The sequence below is a fragment of the Lynx canadensis genome, chromosome C1 (genome assembly GCF_007474595.2).
Source record: "Lynx canadensis isolate LIC74 chromosome C1, mLynCan4.pri.v2, whole genome shotgun sequence".
In the NCBI taxonomy this organism is placed as follows: domain Eukaryota; kingdom Metazoa; phylum Chordata; class Mammalia; order Carnivora; family Felidae; genus Lynx; species Lynx canadensis.
Genome location: NC_044310.1, coordinates 33,412,480 through 33,428,972, shown reverse-complemented (window position 1 = coordinate 33,428,972; position 16,493 = coordinate 33,412,480). Strand labels below are relative to the sequence as shown.

Here is a 16,493-nt window from a genome sequence, read left to right as displayed (position 1 = left end):
ATGTGAAATTTATTATCTGTAGTCTCAGAATAAACTAGGATTAAGTAATACAATATTAACATGCTGTTTCATATAAAATGGAAATTCTTTTTTTAAAAATTTGGTTCCCAGCTTTGTGGGTGTCCTAATGAGAACCTACTTTGCTACTTATATTTGGCCCTCCTAATAAAAGAGTAGCATCAGGGTTTGAATCTGAAGACTTTATTTTATGAATGATTATGGCTCTATTCTTTCTCTATACCAGGAGAAGGATGCAAGACTTACGCTGGGGAAACCATAGCTCTCTTACTGAGTTTATTCTTTTAGGATTCTCTCGTAACACAGAGATAAATGTTATTCTATTCAGTGTCTTCCTCTTCCTCTACCTCATCACTCTTCTGGGCAATGGGCTTATTATCACCTTGATACGCATGGACTCCCGCCTCCACACACCCATGTACTTTTTCCTCAGTGTCCTATCCATTATGGATATGGGCTATGTCACCACCACAGTGCCCCAGATGCTGGTACACCTGGTTTGCAAGGAGAAGACCATCTCCTACATTGGATGTGTGGCACAGATGTACATCTTCCTGATGCTAGGAATCACTGAGTCTTGGCTTTTTGCAATCATGGCTTATGACAGGTATGTGGCCATTTGCCATCCCCTGAGGTATAAAGTCATTATGAGCCCTTTGCTATGTGGGTCAATGGTGGCCTTCTGTGGATTCTGGGGTATCAGCTGTGCCCTGATATACACTGTCTCTACTATGATTCTTCCCTATTGTGGTCCTAATGAGATAAATCACTTCTTCTGTGAAGTACCTGCAGTCTTGAAGTTGGCCTGTGCAGACACATCTCTCAATGATCAGGTGGACTTCATCTTGGGCTTCATTCTTCTGTTGGTCCCACTCTCCCTCATCATCATTGTCTATATCAATATTTTTGCTGCCATCTTGAGAATTCGCTCAGCCCAAGGGCAGCTCAAGGCCTTTTCCACCTGTGCCTCCCACATTACTGTTGTCACTATGTTCTCTATACCATGTATGGTTATGTACATGAGACCTGGTTCTGAATCTTCCCCAGAAGAAGATAAGAAGTTGGCTTTATTCTACAACATCATCTCTGCCTTCCTCAATCCTATCATCTATAGTCTTAGGAACAAAGATGTGAAGAGAGCTTTACTCAAAGTGACAGGCTGGGGTAAAGCAACAGAATGAAGTCACAGAGGCATGGATACCGGCAACAAACCTGGGACACAGCCTACATGACTTCTCCATCTAAATTCTTTCCAACATCCAATGGGCACACATGATGTATTAATGGGTTAGTCTCAGTAAGATCATATCTCAGAACACCCAGGAGGTTATGGCAATAGGTGTCCCTCAAGCATAAAGACACCTGACAGGGAACTCCATGAAGGCACGCCTATATTTGATTCATTTCTGTACCACCAGTTTACAAGACCTGGCATAGAATTGGCACTAATATTCATGTTTCCTATTACTGAGTGAACATGCACCTGAGTGCTTGATCTCTGGATTCATGAAATAAGTTCAAATTGATGGGCATAAGATGACTTCTGGTCAGTGACTGACTAATGGGCAGTTACTAGTTACTGACTAACGGTCAGTAACACCATTAAAGCTCAGTCAGGGATTTGACAAGGTCTGAACCACAGAACAATTTAAGAAAATCTATTGTAATCATATAAAATAGGGTTCAGGAAAGTAATATAGGTCACAGGTCATTTCTCATTCAATACTATTAGGAGAGTATTCATTTAGGGCACATAAACCCTCATGTATCTAAAGTAAGGAGCTCTGTCTTAGTGAAGTGATATTTTCAGGGGAGAGCAGAATCTCCTAGCAATTGGGAAAATCTCCTCCCACCCAGACACTTTCATAATGCATTTTTAACTTTATTGAAATACATTGACATATGGGGAACTGTAGATATTGAAAGTATACAATTTGATGAGTTTTGAAATGTGTATATATACTTATGAAAACACCACCATAATCAAGATCATTATCATCAACCCCCAAAGTTTCCTTGTGACTCTTTGCAGTTCCTCTGTGTTAGTTATCTATTGGTGTGTGACAAATTACCCCCAAATTTTGTGGTTTAAAACAATAAACATTTATTTTTTCTGTGGGTTAGGAATCTGAGCAAAGTTTAGCTGGATCCTCAGATTAGGGAGTCTCAGAAGGCTGTAATCAAGGAATCAGCTACAGAAATCCTACCACTTGACTGGGGAAGGATCTGCTTCCAAGCTCACTTGTCACCAGGGTTCAGTTTCTGGTGGGCTTTTAGACTGAGGGTCTTTCCTGACAGCTGTACAGAGCATCCATCAGTTTCTTCCATGTAGGCCTCTCCTCAGAGCAGCTCTTCACCTGGCAGTTGGCTTCATCAGAGAGATTGTGAGCAGGGTGGAGCCAGGGTCTTCTGTAACCTACTCTTGAAAGTGATTTCCCATCACTTGTGGGATATTCACGAGAAGCAAACTACTAGGTCCTGCCCAGACTCAAGGGGAGGGGATGACTCAAGAGTGTGAATACCTGAGTGCAGGGGTTATTGATTCATGCAAAACTATTTAGACTCTTACTGATCAAGGAGTGGTCTGGGGATTAGCATCACCAACATCATTCGGGAGGTGTTAAGAAATGCAGAATTTTGGTATTTCCACACCTAAGGAATCAACATTTGCATTTTAAAAGATTCTACAGGTGATTCCTACACACTTCTAAGTTTGAGAACAACAATTTAGCCAACACTGCAAGGACCATATCACACCACCTGTGTAGTATAAACTACAGCCTTTTTAAATTAAATTTTTAAAAAAGTTAAGCTCAATAGTGAATGAAGCTTTTGGAAAACTCAAGGGGAGAAACTGAAATTTCCTCGACACAGGTGTGGCTCCAGGTTTCTGGTAAGATTGACATAACATTCTCTTGGCTCTGTGGCTTCGTGAGCTCCTTTCCCATCTCTAGTGAGCCTCCTAACACTGTGCTTATCTTGAAGAAAACCTGAACTCAGCTCTTGGCTTCCTTATATGCAGGCTCTCACCTTATTTTTGTTGAGAATGAAAAGGAGGACAATACAGTCCTCTTGAATTGGAAGAAAGGAAAAGGGAATAGAGTACTAATATTTTATTATTATTTAATCTCAAAGAAAAATAACCTTTTTTTTAGTCCTGATTTTCCCTGCCAGCCATCAGTCCTTTCTTTGCTTTTGGAGAAAATTTCCAGGAAACAGTTGTCTACAGTTCTGTCTCTAACTCTTGTCTTACAATTTTCTCTGAAACACACCTGTCAGGTTTCACTCTTGTGACACTACTAATATTTCCTCCACCACCACTTATGTCAAGGTAACTGTTGACCCTCACATTGTTCACTGCACTGGTCACTTCTCAGTCCTTGTATACAACCTTCAGCGTCATTTGACATATTTGATCTCTCTTTCCTACTTGAAGCACTTACTTGACTTGCTTCCAAAACTCCACACCCCTTATTTAATGGCCAGTACTTCTTAGTCTCCTTTTTCTAGTTTCTCTTCTTCTTGACCTTTTAATTTTTAAAAAATTTTTAATGTTTATTTATTTTTGATAGAGACCGAGCACAAGTGGGGGAGGGGCAGAGAGAGAAGGAAACACAGAGTCCGAAGCAGGCCCCAGGCTCCGAGCTGTCAGCACAGAGCCCAACATGGGGCTCGAACTCACAAATGGCGAAATCATGACCTGAGCTGAAGTCAGACACTTAACTGACTGAGCCATTCAGGCGCCCCTCCATGTTCTTTTTTTTTGTTTTTTGTTTTTTGTTTTTTAAAGTGGAATCTTTTGTTTTAAAGCTTATCTATTTATTTTGAGAGAGAGAGGGAGAGAGAGAGAGGGAATGAATGATCAGGGGAGGGGCAGAGAGAGAGAGGGAGAGAGAATCCCAGGCAGACTCTGCACTGTCAGTGCAGAGCCTGATGCCAGGCTTGAACTCACAAACCATGAGATCATGACCTTATGCAAAGTCAGATGCTTAACTGACTGAGACACCCGGGTGTCCGCATTCCATATTATTATCCTTGACCAACACCTCATCTGGATAGGATGCTTCACTTGGGGAGGTGTCTCAAGCCTGCATTCCTGTAGGGCCTGACTGCTGGATGCCTTTTTTTTTTTTTTTTAATTTTTTTTTTCAACGTTTATTTATTTTTGGGACAGAGAGAGACAGAGCATGAACGGGGGAGGGGCAGAGAGAGAGGGAGACACAGAATCGGAAACAGGCTCCAGGCTCTGAGCCATCAGCCCAGAGCCTGACGCGGGGCTCGAACTCACGGACCGCGAGATCGTGACCTGGCTGAAGTCGGACGCTTAACCGACTGCGCCACCCAGGCGCCCCTGGATGCCTTTTTTTAAAGAGAGGTTTTAAAAACTTTATTTTTCTATTGAAATATATTTGACATATAATACTGTATACATTCAAGATATGCAACTTGTTGATTTGAGATATTTATATATGGTAATATGATTACCATTGTAATGATAGTTTGCACCATTATCACACCACATAATTATCATTTCTTTTTTGTGATTAGCATAACTAAGATCTAGACTCTTAGTAAGTTTAGTTATTATAATGCAACACTGTTGTCCATATTCACTATACTGTGCATTAGATCTCTACTCATTGCAAGTTTCTTGATTGGGTCACCACACTTGTCAGTGACAATTTCTACTGGCCAAGGGAGTACAAGATATATATTCCCTTGCCCTCCTTGCAAACCAATTTCCCCTGGTAACAGGAACCAGGCAATATAGTGCCCCTCTCCTCCATTTGGTTTACAAGAGTGGCCAGCAGGCAATCTCAGCGTCTAATAGAACCATAGATCTCATTCCTAATGAATGAATTCCTCCTTTGAGCACAAACTCAAAGTTGTAGGGACAGGAAGCAAAACTTCTCTTGAAAGCTATTTCTCTGTGTGTCTGACTTGATGGTTCTGTGGTTATGATAACACAGTTTATGATGGGCTATTTTATTTGCCTAGTCATGTGGTGGGTGACCCGCAGTAAGATTTTCAGCTTCTACCAGGGCATGAGATCTATGAAAACAACAACAACAACAACATTGTATTTTGAAATAATTTACGATTCACAAGAAGTTGCAAAAATAGTGAATTGAGCTCTTGTGTATCCTTTATCCAGATTCCCTGCATTATCATATCCAGTAAACTGACATCAGTATACCACTACTAATGAAACTACAGATGTTATTACAATTTCACCCTGTATTACATGTACCCATTTGGGGGGATATATGGTTTTAAGAAAAATTTTTACATTCATAGCTTCATGTAACCACAATAAGGATACAACATTGTTCCATTACCACAAAGAGGGCTGGCACTGATTGTCTATGATCTATTTTGTCACTTTAACTGAAAATGTTACACAAACAGGAGTGAGTGGGTAACTTAGTTGGTTAAACATCCGACTCTTGATTTTAGCTGACTCGGGTCATGATCTCATGGTTGAAGGATCAAGCCCTGCTCAGGGCTCTGCGCTAAGCATGGAGCCTACTTAAGGCTCTCTCTCTCTCTCTCTCTCTCGCTCTCGCTCTCGCTCTCTCTCTCGCTCTCTCTCTCGCTCTCGCTCTCGCTCTCTGTCTCTCTCTCTCTCTCACCCCCTCTGCCCCTCCTCCCTGACCTGTGCTCTCTCTCTAAAATAAGCAAACATTAAAAAATAAAATGTTACATAAATGGAATCATACAGCATGTAACTTTTTGAGACTAATAAAAAAAAAAAAAAAAGAAAAAACCCAGCCTGATGTCTTTGAGATCCATCTAGATTGTTGTACATATCAATGGTTTGTTCCTTTGTATTGCTGAATAGTATTCTCTTGTATGAAGGTACCACAGTGTATCCATTCACCTGTTGAAGTACATTCAGATTGTTTTTAGTTCTTGACTTTTATGAATAAATCTGCTATGAATATTTGTGTAAAGATAAAAAAACAAGTTATTTTTTTTCTAGAACAAATTCTCAGGAATGTGTTTGCTGGGGTTGTATGATATGTGTATGCTTATAGTAATATTCTAACCCAAACCACAATGAGATACCACTTTACCTACTTGGAAGGCTATAGCTTAAAATACTACATTAACAAGTATTGGTGAGGATGTGGAGAAATTGGAACTCTTACACATCGGTGGTAAGAACATAAAATGGTACTGCTGCTTTGGGAAATAATAGTTCCTCAAAATGTTAAACATAGAGTTATCATATGAGCCATCAATTTCAGTCCTAGATGTATAAGAGAAATGAAGACATATGTTTACACAAAAGCTTGTATATCAATATTCCTAGCATTATTATTCATAATAGCCAAGAAGTGGAATCAATTCAAATGTCCATCAACTAAATGGATAAAAAAATATGGTATATCCATACAACGAAATGCTACTTTGCAATAAAAAGGAATGAAGTAATAATACATGCTAAATGATGACCCTTGAAATCAGTGAAAAAAAGCCAGTCAGAAAAGTCTGCATTTTATAGGGTTTCATTTATAGAAAATGTCTAGAATAGGTAAATCTATGGGCAGAAAGTAAATTAGTAGTAGTTGGGTAGACCTGGGGATAAGAGTGGGGGAGAAGGAGTGATTGCTAATCGGTATGGAATTTCCTTTTGGGGTGATGAAATGTTCCAGAATTAGATTGTGGTGTTAGTTATATGGTTCTGTGAATATAATAAAAACCATTGAATTTGCACAGGGCCAGTGGGTGAGTTTTATGGTATATAAGTTATATCTCAATGCAGCTGTTTTACAAAAGCATACACCAAACTGTTCTACAGAGAGGCTATACAATTTTGCATTCCCACTAGCTATGATCCTGTTGCTCTGCATGCTTCCTAGCCTTGAGTGTTGTCAGTATTTTTCATGTAAGCCAGTATAACAGGCTAAATAGTGTAAGAGTATAGTGACACCTCCTCATGGCTGTCGTCTGTATTTGACTAACAGTTCATGATATTGAAAATCTTTTCATGTGCTTAATTGCATTTATTTGCCATCTGTATAACCTCTGTTGAAGTGTTTGTTCAAAATCTTGTCCATTTTCTAACAGGATTCTTTATTTTCTTACAGTCAAGCTTAGAGAGTATTATATATATTCTAGATACAAGTTCTTTGTCAGATATGGGACTTGAGAATATTTTCTTCCAGTATATGGCCTGTCTTTTCATCTTTTAACAGGATCTTTTGCAGAGCAAAAGTTTTCCATTTTGGTGAAGTCCAGTTTATCAGTTTTTGAATTTATGGATTACATTTTGGTATAAACATCTAAGAAATTGTTGCCTAAATCTAGGTCATAAAGATTTTCTCCAATTTTTTAAAATAAGTTTCATAGCTTTACATTTAACACTTAATCAAAACAGTAATGCCTCTGATCCTGCAAAATGACTTTGACCGTTAGATGAAGGAGCTGGTTGGGGCTGGACCCTGCAGGCCACAAAAGACTGGCCATGAAACACCACTTAGTACTAGTGGCACTTTGTCATGGACACAGCATCCTTTGTGTCTATCAGAAAAAGACCTTCGTGCTTCTCTGGTCACCATCCCATCAGCTGTAGCGGCCAGAAGGGCCAAATGAGCCCCAGTAGAGACACCAAGGAATCTGTCACTGCAACCCAAGTCTGATAGGTACCACTCTGGGAACAGGCTGGGACAGAACATTTCATCAGGACCCCTTGTAAGAGGAAAGTAATGCAGGAAGGAGTAATGTGCCTGGCACCCCTGCTCTGCAAATCTCTAGTAATCATGAATCTCAGAATGGGAAGCGATGTCAGAGGTTACCCGGGTTGGCCTCCTGGCCTCTGCAAGCCTCATCTCTGTGGTCTTTCTGACCAGGCTCAGAGTAAGCGACCACTTCTACTACCTCATTTGGCAGCCTGCTTCTGAACATGAGTACTTGACTCACATTCTGTTTGACCACATGTTCATACTGAGCTGTTAAAACATAGAGTATGAACATGGCTGGCTGCATAGAAATAAAGATTTTTTTTTCTTGCAATGCTCTGGCCACAGCATGGACTTTGAGAAAGTTCTGGCTGCCATACAATCAGGATCTGGACTGATCGCTAGTACTTGGTTGTGCAAAATATGAATGTGTTTGGAAAAAAAAAGTGGGTATGAACCAATGGGATTTTTCACTATAATGACATTACTCCCCTATTTGTTGATTGATTTGAGGTATCCCACTCATGATAATGTGCACTGTAGCAGAAAAGATCAAGATTAGGACTGAAAGAACCATCACATACAAAACTTTGTAGGAAGCAGTGAAGGCAGTGTTTAGATGGACATTTATAGCTCTATAGGTATTTATTACAAAACAAGAAAGACTGAAAATACTGAGCTAGTCATTCCCTTTCTGTTTACTAGAGTAAATATAAAGAGAGCAGGAGGGAGATAATAAAAACAAAAGCAGAAATCAATTTGTAGAAGGTTAATTAACAAAGCCAAAATCTGTTTCTTTGAAAATACAAAATAGATGCTCCTCTGGCAAGATTGATCAAAGAATAAAGGGATACATATTAAGAATTTGTACATATTAAGATACATATTAAGAATTTAAAAAGGGGGATACAGAGCTACACATACAACAAACTTAAAAAAAAAGTTTGATGCTGGTAAACTTGAACACCAAGATAAAATGGACAATTTTCAAGAAAAATTTAAATTGCCAACATTGATTGAAGCAGGAGGAGGAAATGGAAATAGTAAATCACCAGAAGCTCTTTGGAAGAGGGGTTAGTTTACATGCTACAGGGGACAGACATGGTCAGAACTCTGGTTAGAGAAGTTTGAGATTTTCTCAATGGAACTAGCTGGGATGGCTCAGTGGGAAAGCTTGTTCCAGAAATGGAAGAGATTTGCCCTATTTGGAAAAAAAAATAAAGTGTCTGTAACAATGTCAGACTGGACTCTATCAAGGCAAACTGTGTGTCTGTGTTCACTGGAATTTCCTGGGAGTCCATGATTTCATCCCTGCTGTGTGAATTTAAGAGAAGAGGCTCATAGAGTGGATTGGGCCATTGAAAGCCTCTACTTGCCAGATGTCTGGACATACTGTGATTGGGGGTGAAATTAAATTGGGGTGAGAGAGGAGCATGAGAACGAATGTGAAAACACAGATAAGGTAAGCTGCCTTAATCAGTTTATTAATTCATTAATTTGAAAAGGTGGGGAGTGTGGCTGTGTGTGTGTGGGTGTGCACAAGTGTGTACAAAAGTATGACTCAGTGGTACTCTCTCCTATTCTAAGCTTTAATGTGTGACTTCAAGGGTGAAAGGGTATTTACGACTATTAATGGTGTGATCATAACATGCTGTTCACCAGCTGTTTCTTGCTTTTATTCACTTAGCATCTTGTGAGCAGTCATATCATTAAATATTCTTATAAAATACATTTTCAATGACTATGGAGTACACCATTATACCATAATATATTTAAATCACTCACGATGACAGATGTTTTCTGTTGGTTCCAATTTTTTCCTATGTAAGTAACACAATGAAAATGGTTATGTTACTTTTCCTGCCCTTTTGATGTCTATTTCCTAAAATGTCCTGAAAATAGAAGTATTGGGTAGGAAATTATGGACATGTGTAAGGTTCTTGATACATAAAGGCAAATCACCTTGCAAAAAGATGGGTACACTGGCCATGTACGAGAGTCCATGTTTCAATGGAGCCACCTCTGACTCCATTGTTTAAAAACTCTTCGCCATTTCAAAGGTGAAAAAGTGGTATCTCATTGATACTTACATTTGCATTTCTTTGGTGCCTACTGTGATAGGATTTTCCCCACACATCTATTGATGATTTGAATGTCTTTTTTTTATGAACTGTTCAGATCTGTTGCCAGTTTCCTGGGGTGTTTGTATTTTTCTTACCAATTTGTAAGAGCTCTTTCTATGTTCATGTCATTATCAACATGTCTGTAAGTATGTTGCAATGATATGCCCTGTTTTGTTATCTGCCTTTTAATTTTGATTCATTATTTATGTGACACTCTGGCTCCTGTGTGGTGGCATAGGGCAATATTTTTGAGGACATAGAGACCTACACCTTTGGCATGGACCCTGGTAACCCATGGAGGACATAGGCATTCATGTTGAATTTTCCGGCCAGTCCAGCTGATTTTTTTTTGCAAGGAGTTTCATAGTCACTGTACATCAGCAAGGGGGTAGGAAAGAACAACCTGAAGGTGTTGCCTGTTAGCCTATGGAACATGTATTGCTTTGTTGGGTGCTGGAGTTCCTGTAGCAGCAAACAGAGGCAAAACCAGTAAATACAGTGATGCCCAGTAACATGACCCTGCAGATTAATGAAATTTGGGAAAAAACAATTTATGTTTGTAAAGATTCTATGAGGCATAGGAAGAGTTTCAGGGAAGGTCTCTCTAAGCAAGAGGGAGCAGAAGAGAAACTCCCCCTGGAGATTTTAACCTCTCCTGGACTGCCTAACTTTTGCATCTGGGGGGAACGTTATACCCACTCCCTCCCTAATTTTGCTCACCCTCAAGTGGACAGAGTCTCTCTTCCTTGAGATCACCCAAGACAGGCTGTAGTTTTCCAAAATGGACTTTATTAGAACAAGGGGCAAAGGAAAATCAAGAGGTGTAAAGATACAAAAGCATAAGAACGAATGGCTACAATACAAAGGTAGAAGATGAGTTCAAGGTGCACAATTTGTGGATGGGAGATAAGGGCTCACTTCCTCATTCTCACGTCTCTCACCATAAGATTCTTCACTTCTCAGTTTTTGAGTTTTTAATACTCCCACTCCCTGCCTTTTTCCCTTTACTCTCTAGGGCTCCAGTTACTTCCACAGCCCAGAAGAAGATCATTGGCTAGTTCAAGGTTGACAGTTCATCCCTAAGAAATAAATTTTAAACATTAAAACTAGTATCTGTTGAAAGCTGACTATTGCTAGTCTCGTACTAAATACTTTTCACATAGAATCTCACATCATCATTACAACCTCCCTGTGAGGAAGAGATAGATATAAACCTTAGAGAAGTTAAATGGCTTGCAAAAATTCATATGTCTTGCTAATGGCTAAAATCAAGTCTGTCATCCTGGCTCTTGACCACTGTGCTCTACCTTCACAATCACCTCTGTCCCAAACCAGGTCACCACAGATGCTGTGGTTGTCTGAGTACTCAGTTCCTTCTCCCTAGGCCAGGGTGAAGGGTTAGCTTTATGGAGTACAGCCCTCCCAGGTCTCATGGAAGAGTCTTTGAGGGGTTGTGGGTGTGAGTCATGCTTTGTTTGGCTCCCCAGGTCTTCAGCTTTAAGGCCTCACTGTGGGGCCCTGCTCCATCCCATCAATTTGAGGAAAGCCTTTTTCACGTCCTTGTTCCTCAGACTGTAGATGACAGGGTTGAGGAAGGCTGTGGCAATGTTATAAAAAAGGGCCATTTTCTTGCCATTGTTTGACAAAGAGTCAGAGCCAGGGCTCATGTACATAATGATGCATGGAATGGCGAACATGGTGACCACAGTGATGTGGGAGGCACAGGTGGAGAAGGCCTTGACTCGTCCCTGGGCTGAGCGGATCTTCATGATGGTGGCAAAGATGTTGGCATAGACGATGACAACCAGGGAAAGTGGGACCACAATGACATTGAAGCCCGTGATGAAGTCCACCAAATCATTGAGGGATGTGTCTGCACAGGCCAGCTTTAGGACAGCAGGGACCTCACAGAAGTAGTGGTCAATTTCATTAGGGCCACAGTAGGGCAGACTCATAGCAAAGAAGGTATAGCACAGGCCACCCACCACACCATAGGCTGCACAGATGCCCACCATGAGGAGACACATCCAATGGCTCATGATGATCTTATACCGGAGAGGATGGCAGATGGCCACGTACCTGTCCACAGACATGATAGAGAAAAGCCAGGACTCAGTGACCCCAAAGAGGAGGAAGATGTACATCTGGGCCACACATCTAGCAAAAGAGATGGTCCTCTTCTCACTGAGAATATGCACAAGCATCTGGGGCACAGTAGTGGTTGTGTAGCACACGTCCAGCGTGGAGAGGACACTGATGAAAAAGTACATGGGTGTGTGGAGGCGAGAATCCTGGTGAATAAGGGTGATGAGGAGGCTGTTGCTTATGAGGATTAGCAGGTAAAAGGTGAGGAAGAAGGTGAAGAGCAGAGGGTTGGTCCTAGGGTTGGGAGCAAAACCCAATAGAATGAATTCTGTCACGGAGGACTGGTTGAGTTCTTGCATTGTGATCTGCCTGTTTAAAGAGTTTTGAGGGTATGTAATTTATTGAGTGTCTATGCCAAGGGTGTGTAAGGAATTTTCACACTCATTGTTTCATTTATGTTTCTTAATGGGCAGTTTGGATTGGCAGATGGAAGCACTGTGAGATATGTCCCCATAGTAGCTTGGGTGGTATTGGGGTTGGGTTCAGGATTTAGTTGAGGAATATGGGGATGAAAATGGTGAACACCAAATCAGGGAAGCGCTATATGCTGTTTCCATTCTGGTCTATAGGTATCTGTTTTTCCTTCTGACACAGCCTTGCTTTTCTTTCTTTTTTTTTTTTTTAATGTTTATTTATTTTTGAGAGAGAGAAAGAGAGAGAGAGAGAGAGAGAGAGAGAGAGTGCAAGCAGGGGAGGGGCAGAGAGAGAGGGAGACACAGAATCTGAAGAAGGCTCCAGGCTCTGAGCAGTCAGCACAGAGCCCAACGTGGGACTTGAACTCGTGAACTCTGAGATCATGACTTGAGCCGAAGTCAGATGCTTAACCAACTGAACCACGCAGGTGCCCCAGAGCCTTGCTTTTCTATTCATCTTATTTTCTGTTTTCTCTTGGAACTACAGGGGTTGCTAACACTTGGTTTCAGATTAGGATCAAGGTAGGACTATTATACTCATTATTTGGGTTAAGGTTTATCTTTTTTAAAAATCACTATTAGGATTGGGACTAGGGTTAGAATTGGGGATTAAAACCAATACTATGCACAATAAAAATTAGAGTTAATATTTAAGATTTAGCCTTTTCTGGTGAATAAGACTTCACCAGTGTTCATTAATTATGTCATTCATTCAACAAATTTTTACCAAATGCTTACTGTAACATTGTCTTCCAAAATATAAGGTATATCTTATAGTTAAGGAAAGGTCATGGGTAAAGTGAGTATAGTTCCATAAACAATTTTTAGAGTTACTACAATAAAAAGAATAACACCAACACATCATGCAAAGAGGATATAATCTTAACAATGTGTATATTGTACAATTACTCTTCATTTATCATACCTCCTTAATTGGAAACTCTTCAAAGATGCCTTCCTTCACACTGTCCATATGGTGCCAATAAATTGGTTTTGCTTTGTTGGAGACGGTGAACATACTGAGATTTAAAAATTTTCCCTGTGGCTGGTCCATCTTTCAATATTCATTGTCTTTTTGGTCTTATGATTCAGAAAAACTTTTATTTTATTCTGAATATATTAAAAATTCTAGTGATTATAAGAAAATGTTCAGAAGTAAATCCACAAAACCCAGAGTTTTGTGAAAGAGGAATTTGTTGAGAGTGGTTACAATTTGTTGGGAAGGGTTTACTAAGCACATGCACTCTGCCCACGTGGCTACCCCAGCCCACCTCCTTATCCATTTCTGACTTGTACACCCTTTGTTCCTATGGCTTCGTAGATTGCTCTCAACTTTCTGTTTTGTGAACTCTCACAGAGACATTTAATACGGCATCTCCAAAAACTCCTTTGATATTATAAAGAATATTTGTTACAAAGAGCCAGCATCATGCTTACTGCTAAAACTATAGCATAGAGGTCACTTAATGGTCACCTGAAGGCCAAGTATAACCCACAGATATATTTTGTTTGGCTTGTATAGTTTTTAAAAGTTGAATTAGGGGCGCCTGGGTGGCGCAGTCGGTTAAGCGTCCGACTTCAGCCAGGTCACGATCTCGCGGTCCGTGAGTTCGAGCCCCGCGTCAGGCTCTGGGCTGATGGCTCGGAGCCTGGAGCCTGTTTCCGATTCTGTGTCTCCCTCTCTCTCTGCCCCTCCCCCATTCATGCTCTGTCTCTGTCTGTCCCAAAAATAAATAAACGTTGAAAAAAAAAAAAAATTTAAAAAAAAAAAAAAAAGTTGAATTAATTGTCAATATTTTTAAAAGTTGAGCTTACACATAAAAAAGTAGATTTTTAGCATCACCATCACAAGCTAGACTTGGCAATAATGGGCCCATGTTCCTCCAACCAGCAGGAGGTGAGCATGTGGTTTCCCTTTGGATGGAGTGTGAACCCACAAGTTCACCATATTCCTTGTCCTTCCTTATTATTTTTCATAGACTAGTTTTACTCAGTTACACTGCCTGCTTGCCACACCCCAGCCATGCATTTGAATTTATGATCCCTGTTCTGGTGGTGTGCAAAGTGTTTGCTACTATTACTGCTAGTGTGTAAGATTATTCAGAAAGGTGTAGCCAAAGAAATAGTTTAAGGCGAGGAAATAATATTATAAAGATCAGAAAAGTATAATGATTTGGAAATATCATACTTGTCTCTTGTAGAAATCCAAGACAACCAACTGATACAGTTCTAGAGCTAATTAAAGAGTTTGGTTGAGTTGGCTTAATATGAAAAAAATTGGGGACCCTGGAGCCTGTGCAACACCAGCAGCTGGGCCCTGATACCTCTCCTGCTGGGTCTCCCCAGGCACCGACCCTGCCCAGCAGCCAGCTGCCTAGTGGGTCTCCCCAGGCCCAGTTCCTCCCTACGTCCTGGCATAGCCCCAGGGAACTGAATTAAATTTTTTAAAAAAGGGAAAAAAAGATTTGAAGAACTATATGCATAGTAAGATCTCATGTGTACAGAGATGCGCATGCACACACATTTTTAAAAAATGTATTTTACATCACATATCAGATGTATAGAAAATGCCGGCTCGTTATACACAGACTTGTCAGATTTTTTTATCATTGAGGACTAAGATTTACCATAGTGGTGAGTGAGCAGCTAGTGATGAATGAAGTTCCTTTTCTTTTTCTTTTTCCATTTCTGTCCTATTTGCTATTTTTCTACAATGAGTATGTGTATTTTTTTAATCATTAAAAAACTAAGAAATACCCCAAAATGTAGAAATGTTTTATACCGGAAAAAAATTTAGAAACATATTGGAAAAAAAGATTTATAAAAGCAGCAAATAAACAAAAATATACAAATACCTAAGGATGAGCCTCACAAGAAATGTTCAGGACCTATGAGAGCAATATGAATGATGACAAAACAAACAGAAGATTCCTTAGAACTTTTCTGAAAGACATAAAGGAAGCTTCGATTAAGTTCAGGGATATACCATATTTCTGCACAGAAAAACTAAACTTGGCTAAAAACAAAACAAAACAAAACAAAACAAAACAAACCTCCCCCAAAACCACAAAAAACAAAACCAAACCTTTATCTCCAAATTTATTTTGTTATGCAAATCTAATTAAAACCAATAGAATGATTTTATAAGAACTTGATAATGTGATTCAGAAGCTCATGAAAGAATAAATAGGTGGGTGTCAGAAAGGCTGACATTAACAACTCAGGCAACCACAGATGTTGGCGAGGATGCAGAGAAAGAAGATCCCTTTTGCATTGCTAGTGGGAACGCAAACTGGTGCAGCCACTCTGGAAAACAGTATGGAGGGTCCTCAAAACACTAAAAATAGAACTACCCTATGACCCAGAAATTGCACTACTAGGTACCTATCCAAGGGACACAGGTATGCTGTTTCAAAGGAACACATGCACCCCAATGTTTCTAGCAGTGCTATCAACAATAGCCAAAGTATAGAAAGAGCCCAAATGTCCATCGATGGATGAATGGATAAAGAAGATGTGGTATATATATACAATGGAGTATTACTCGGCAATCAAAAAGAATGAAATCTTGCCATTTGTAACTACGTGGCTGGCACTAGAGGGTATTATGCTAAGTGAAATTAGCCAGTCAGAGGAAGACAAATATCATATGACTTCACTCATATGAAGAATTTAAGAGACAAAACAGATGAACATAAAGGAAGGGAAGAAAAATAATATAAAAACAGGAAGGGGGACAAAACATAAGAGACTCTTAAATATAGAGAACAGAGGGTTACTGGAGGGGTTTTGGGAGGGGGGATGGGCTAAATGGGTAAGGGGCATTAAGGAATCCACTCCTGAAATCACTGTTGCACTACATGCTAACTAACTTGGATGTAAACTAAAAAATTAATTAATTAAAAAATACAAAAAAATAATAAATAGGTGGGAATAGTCAAGGAAATACTGAAGGAAAAAAGGGACAATGAAGAGGGAGTCAAGTTGTCAGATTTAGCAAATAAAAATAAATCTGAAATTCAAATTTAACTGGTTATCCTGGATTTTATTTGTGACCCTCTTCCAAAGGAGTAAACATAATACCATATATTTATGTATGTATGTATGTG

At 39.8% G+C, this 16,493-nt stretch overlaps 2 protein-coding genes across 2 annotated transcripts; one reads left to right on the top strand and one right to left on the bottom strand.

Annotated features, from left to right (window-relative positions):
- The first annotated feature begins 251 nt into the window (after window positions 1-251).
- Window positions 252-1,199, top strand: LOC115522228 (olfactory receptor 2A12-like). Its single transcript, XM_030327889.1, has one exon. It carries the CDS (start codon window positions 252-254, stop codon window positions 1,197-1,199), a length of 948 nt encoding a protein of 315 aa, XP_030183749.1.
- Window positions 1,200-11,331: 10,132 nt separating this feature from the next.
- LOC115522218 (olfactory receptor 2G3-like) lies at window positions 11,332-12,270 on the bottom strand. Its single transcript, XM_030327874.1, has one exon. It carries the CDS (start codon window positions 12,268-12,270, stop codon window positions 11,332-11,334), a length of 939 nt encoding a protein of 312 aa, XP_030183734.1.
- Between the last annotated feature and the right edge of the window lie 4,223 nt (window positions 12,271-16,493).

Excerpts from the sequence above, each read along its gene's own strand:
- LOC115522228 (XM_030327889.1), top strand. The coding sequence starts at position 252 with ATGCAAGACTTACGCTGGGGAAACCATAGCTCTCTTACTGAGTTTATT.
- LOC115522218 (XM_030327874.1), bottom strand. The coding sequence starts at position 12,270 with ATGCAAGAACTCAACCAGTCCTCCGTGACAGAATTCATTCTATTGGGT.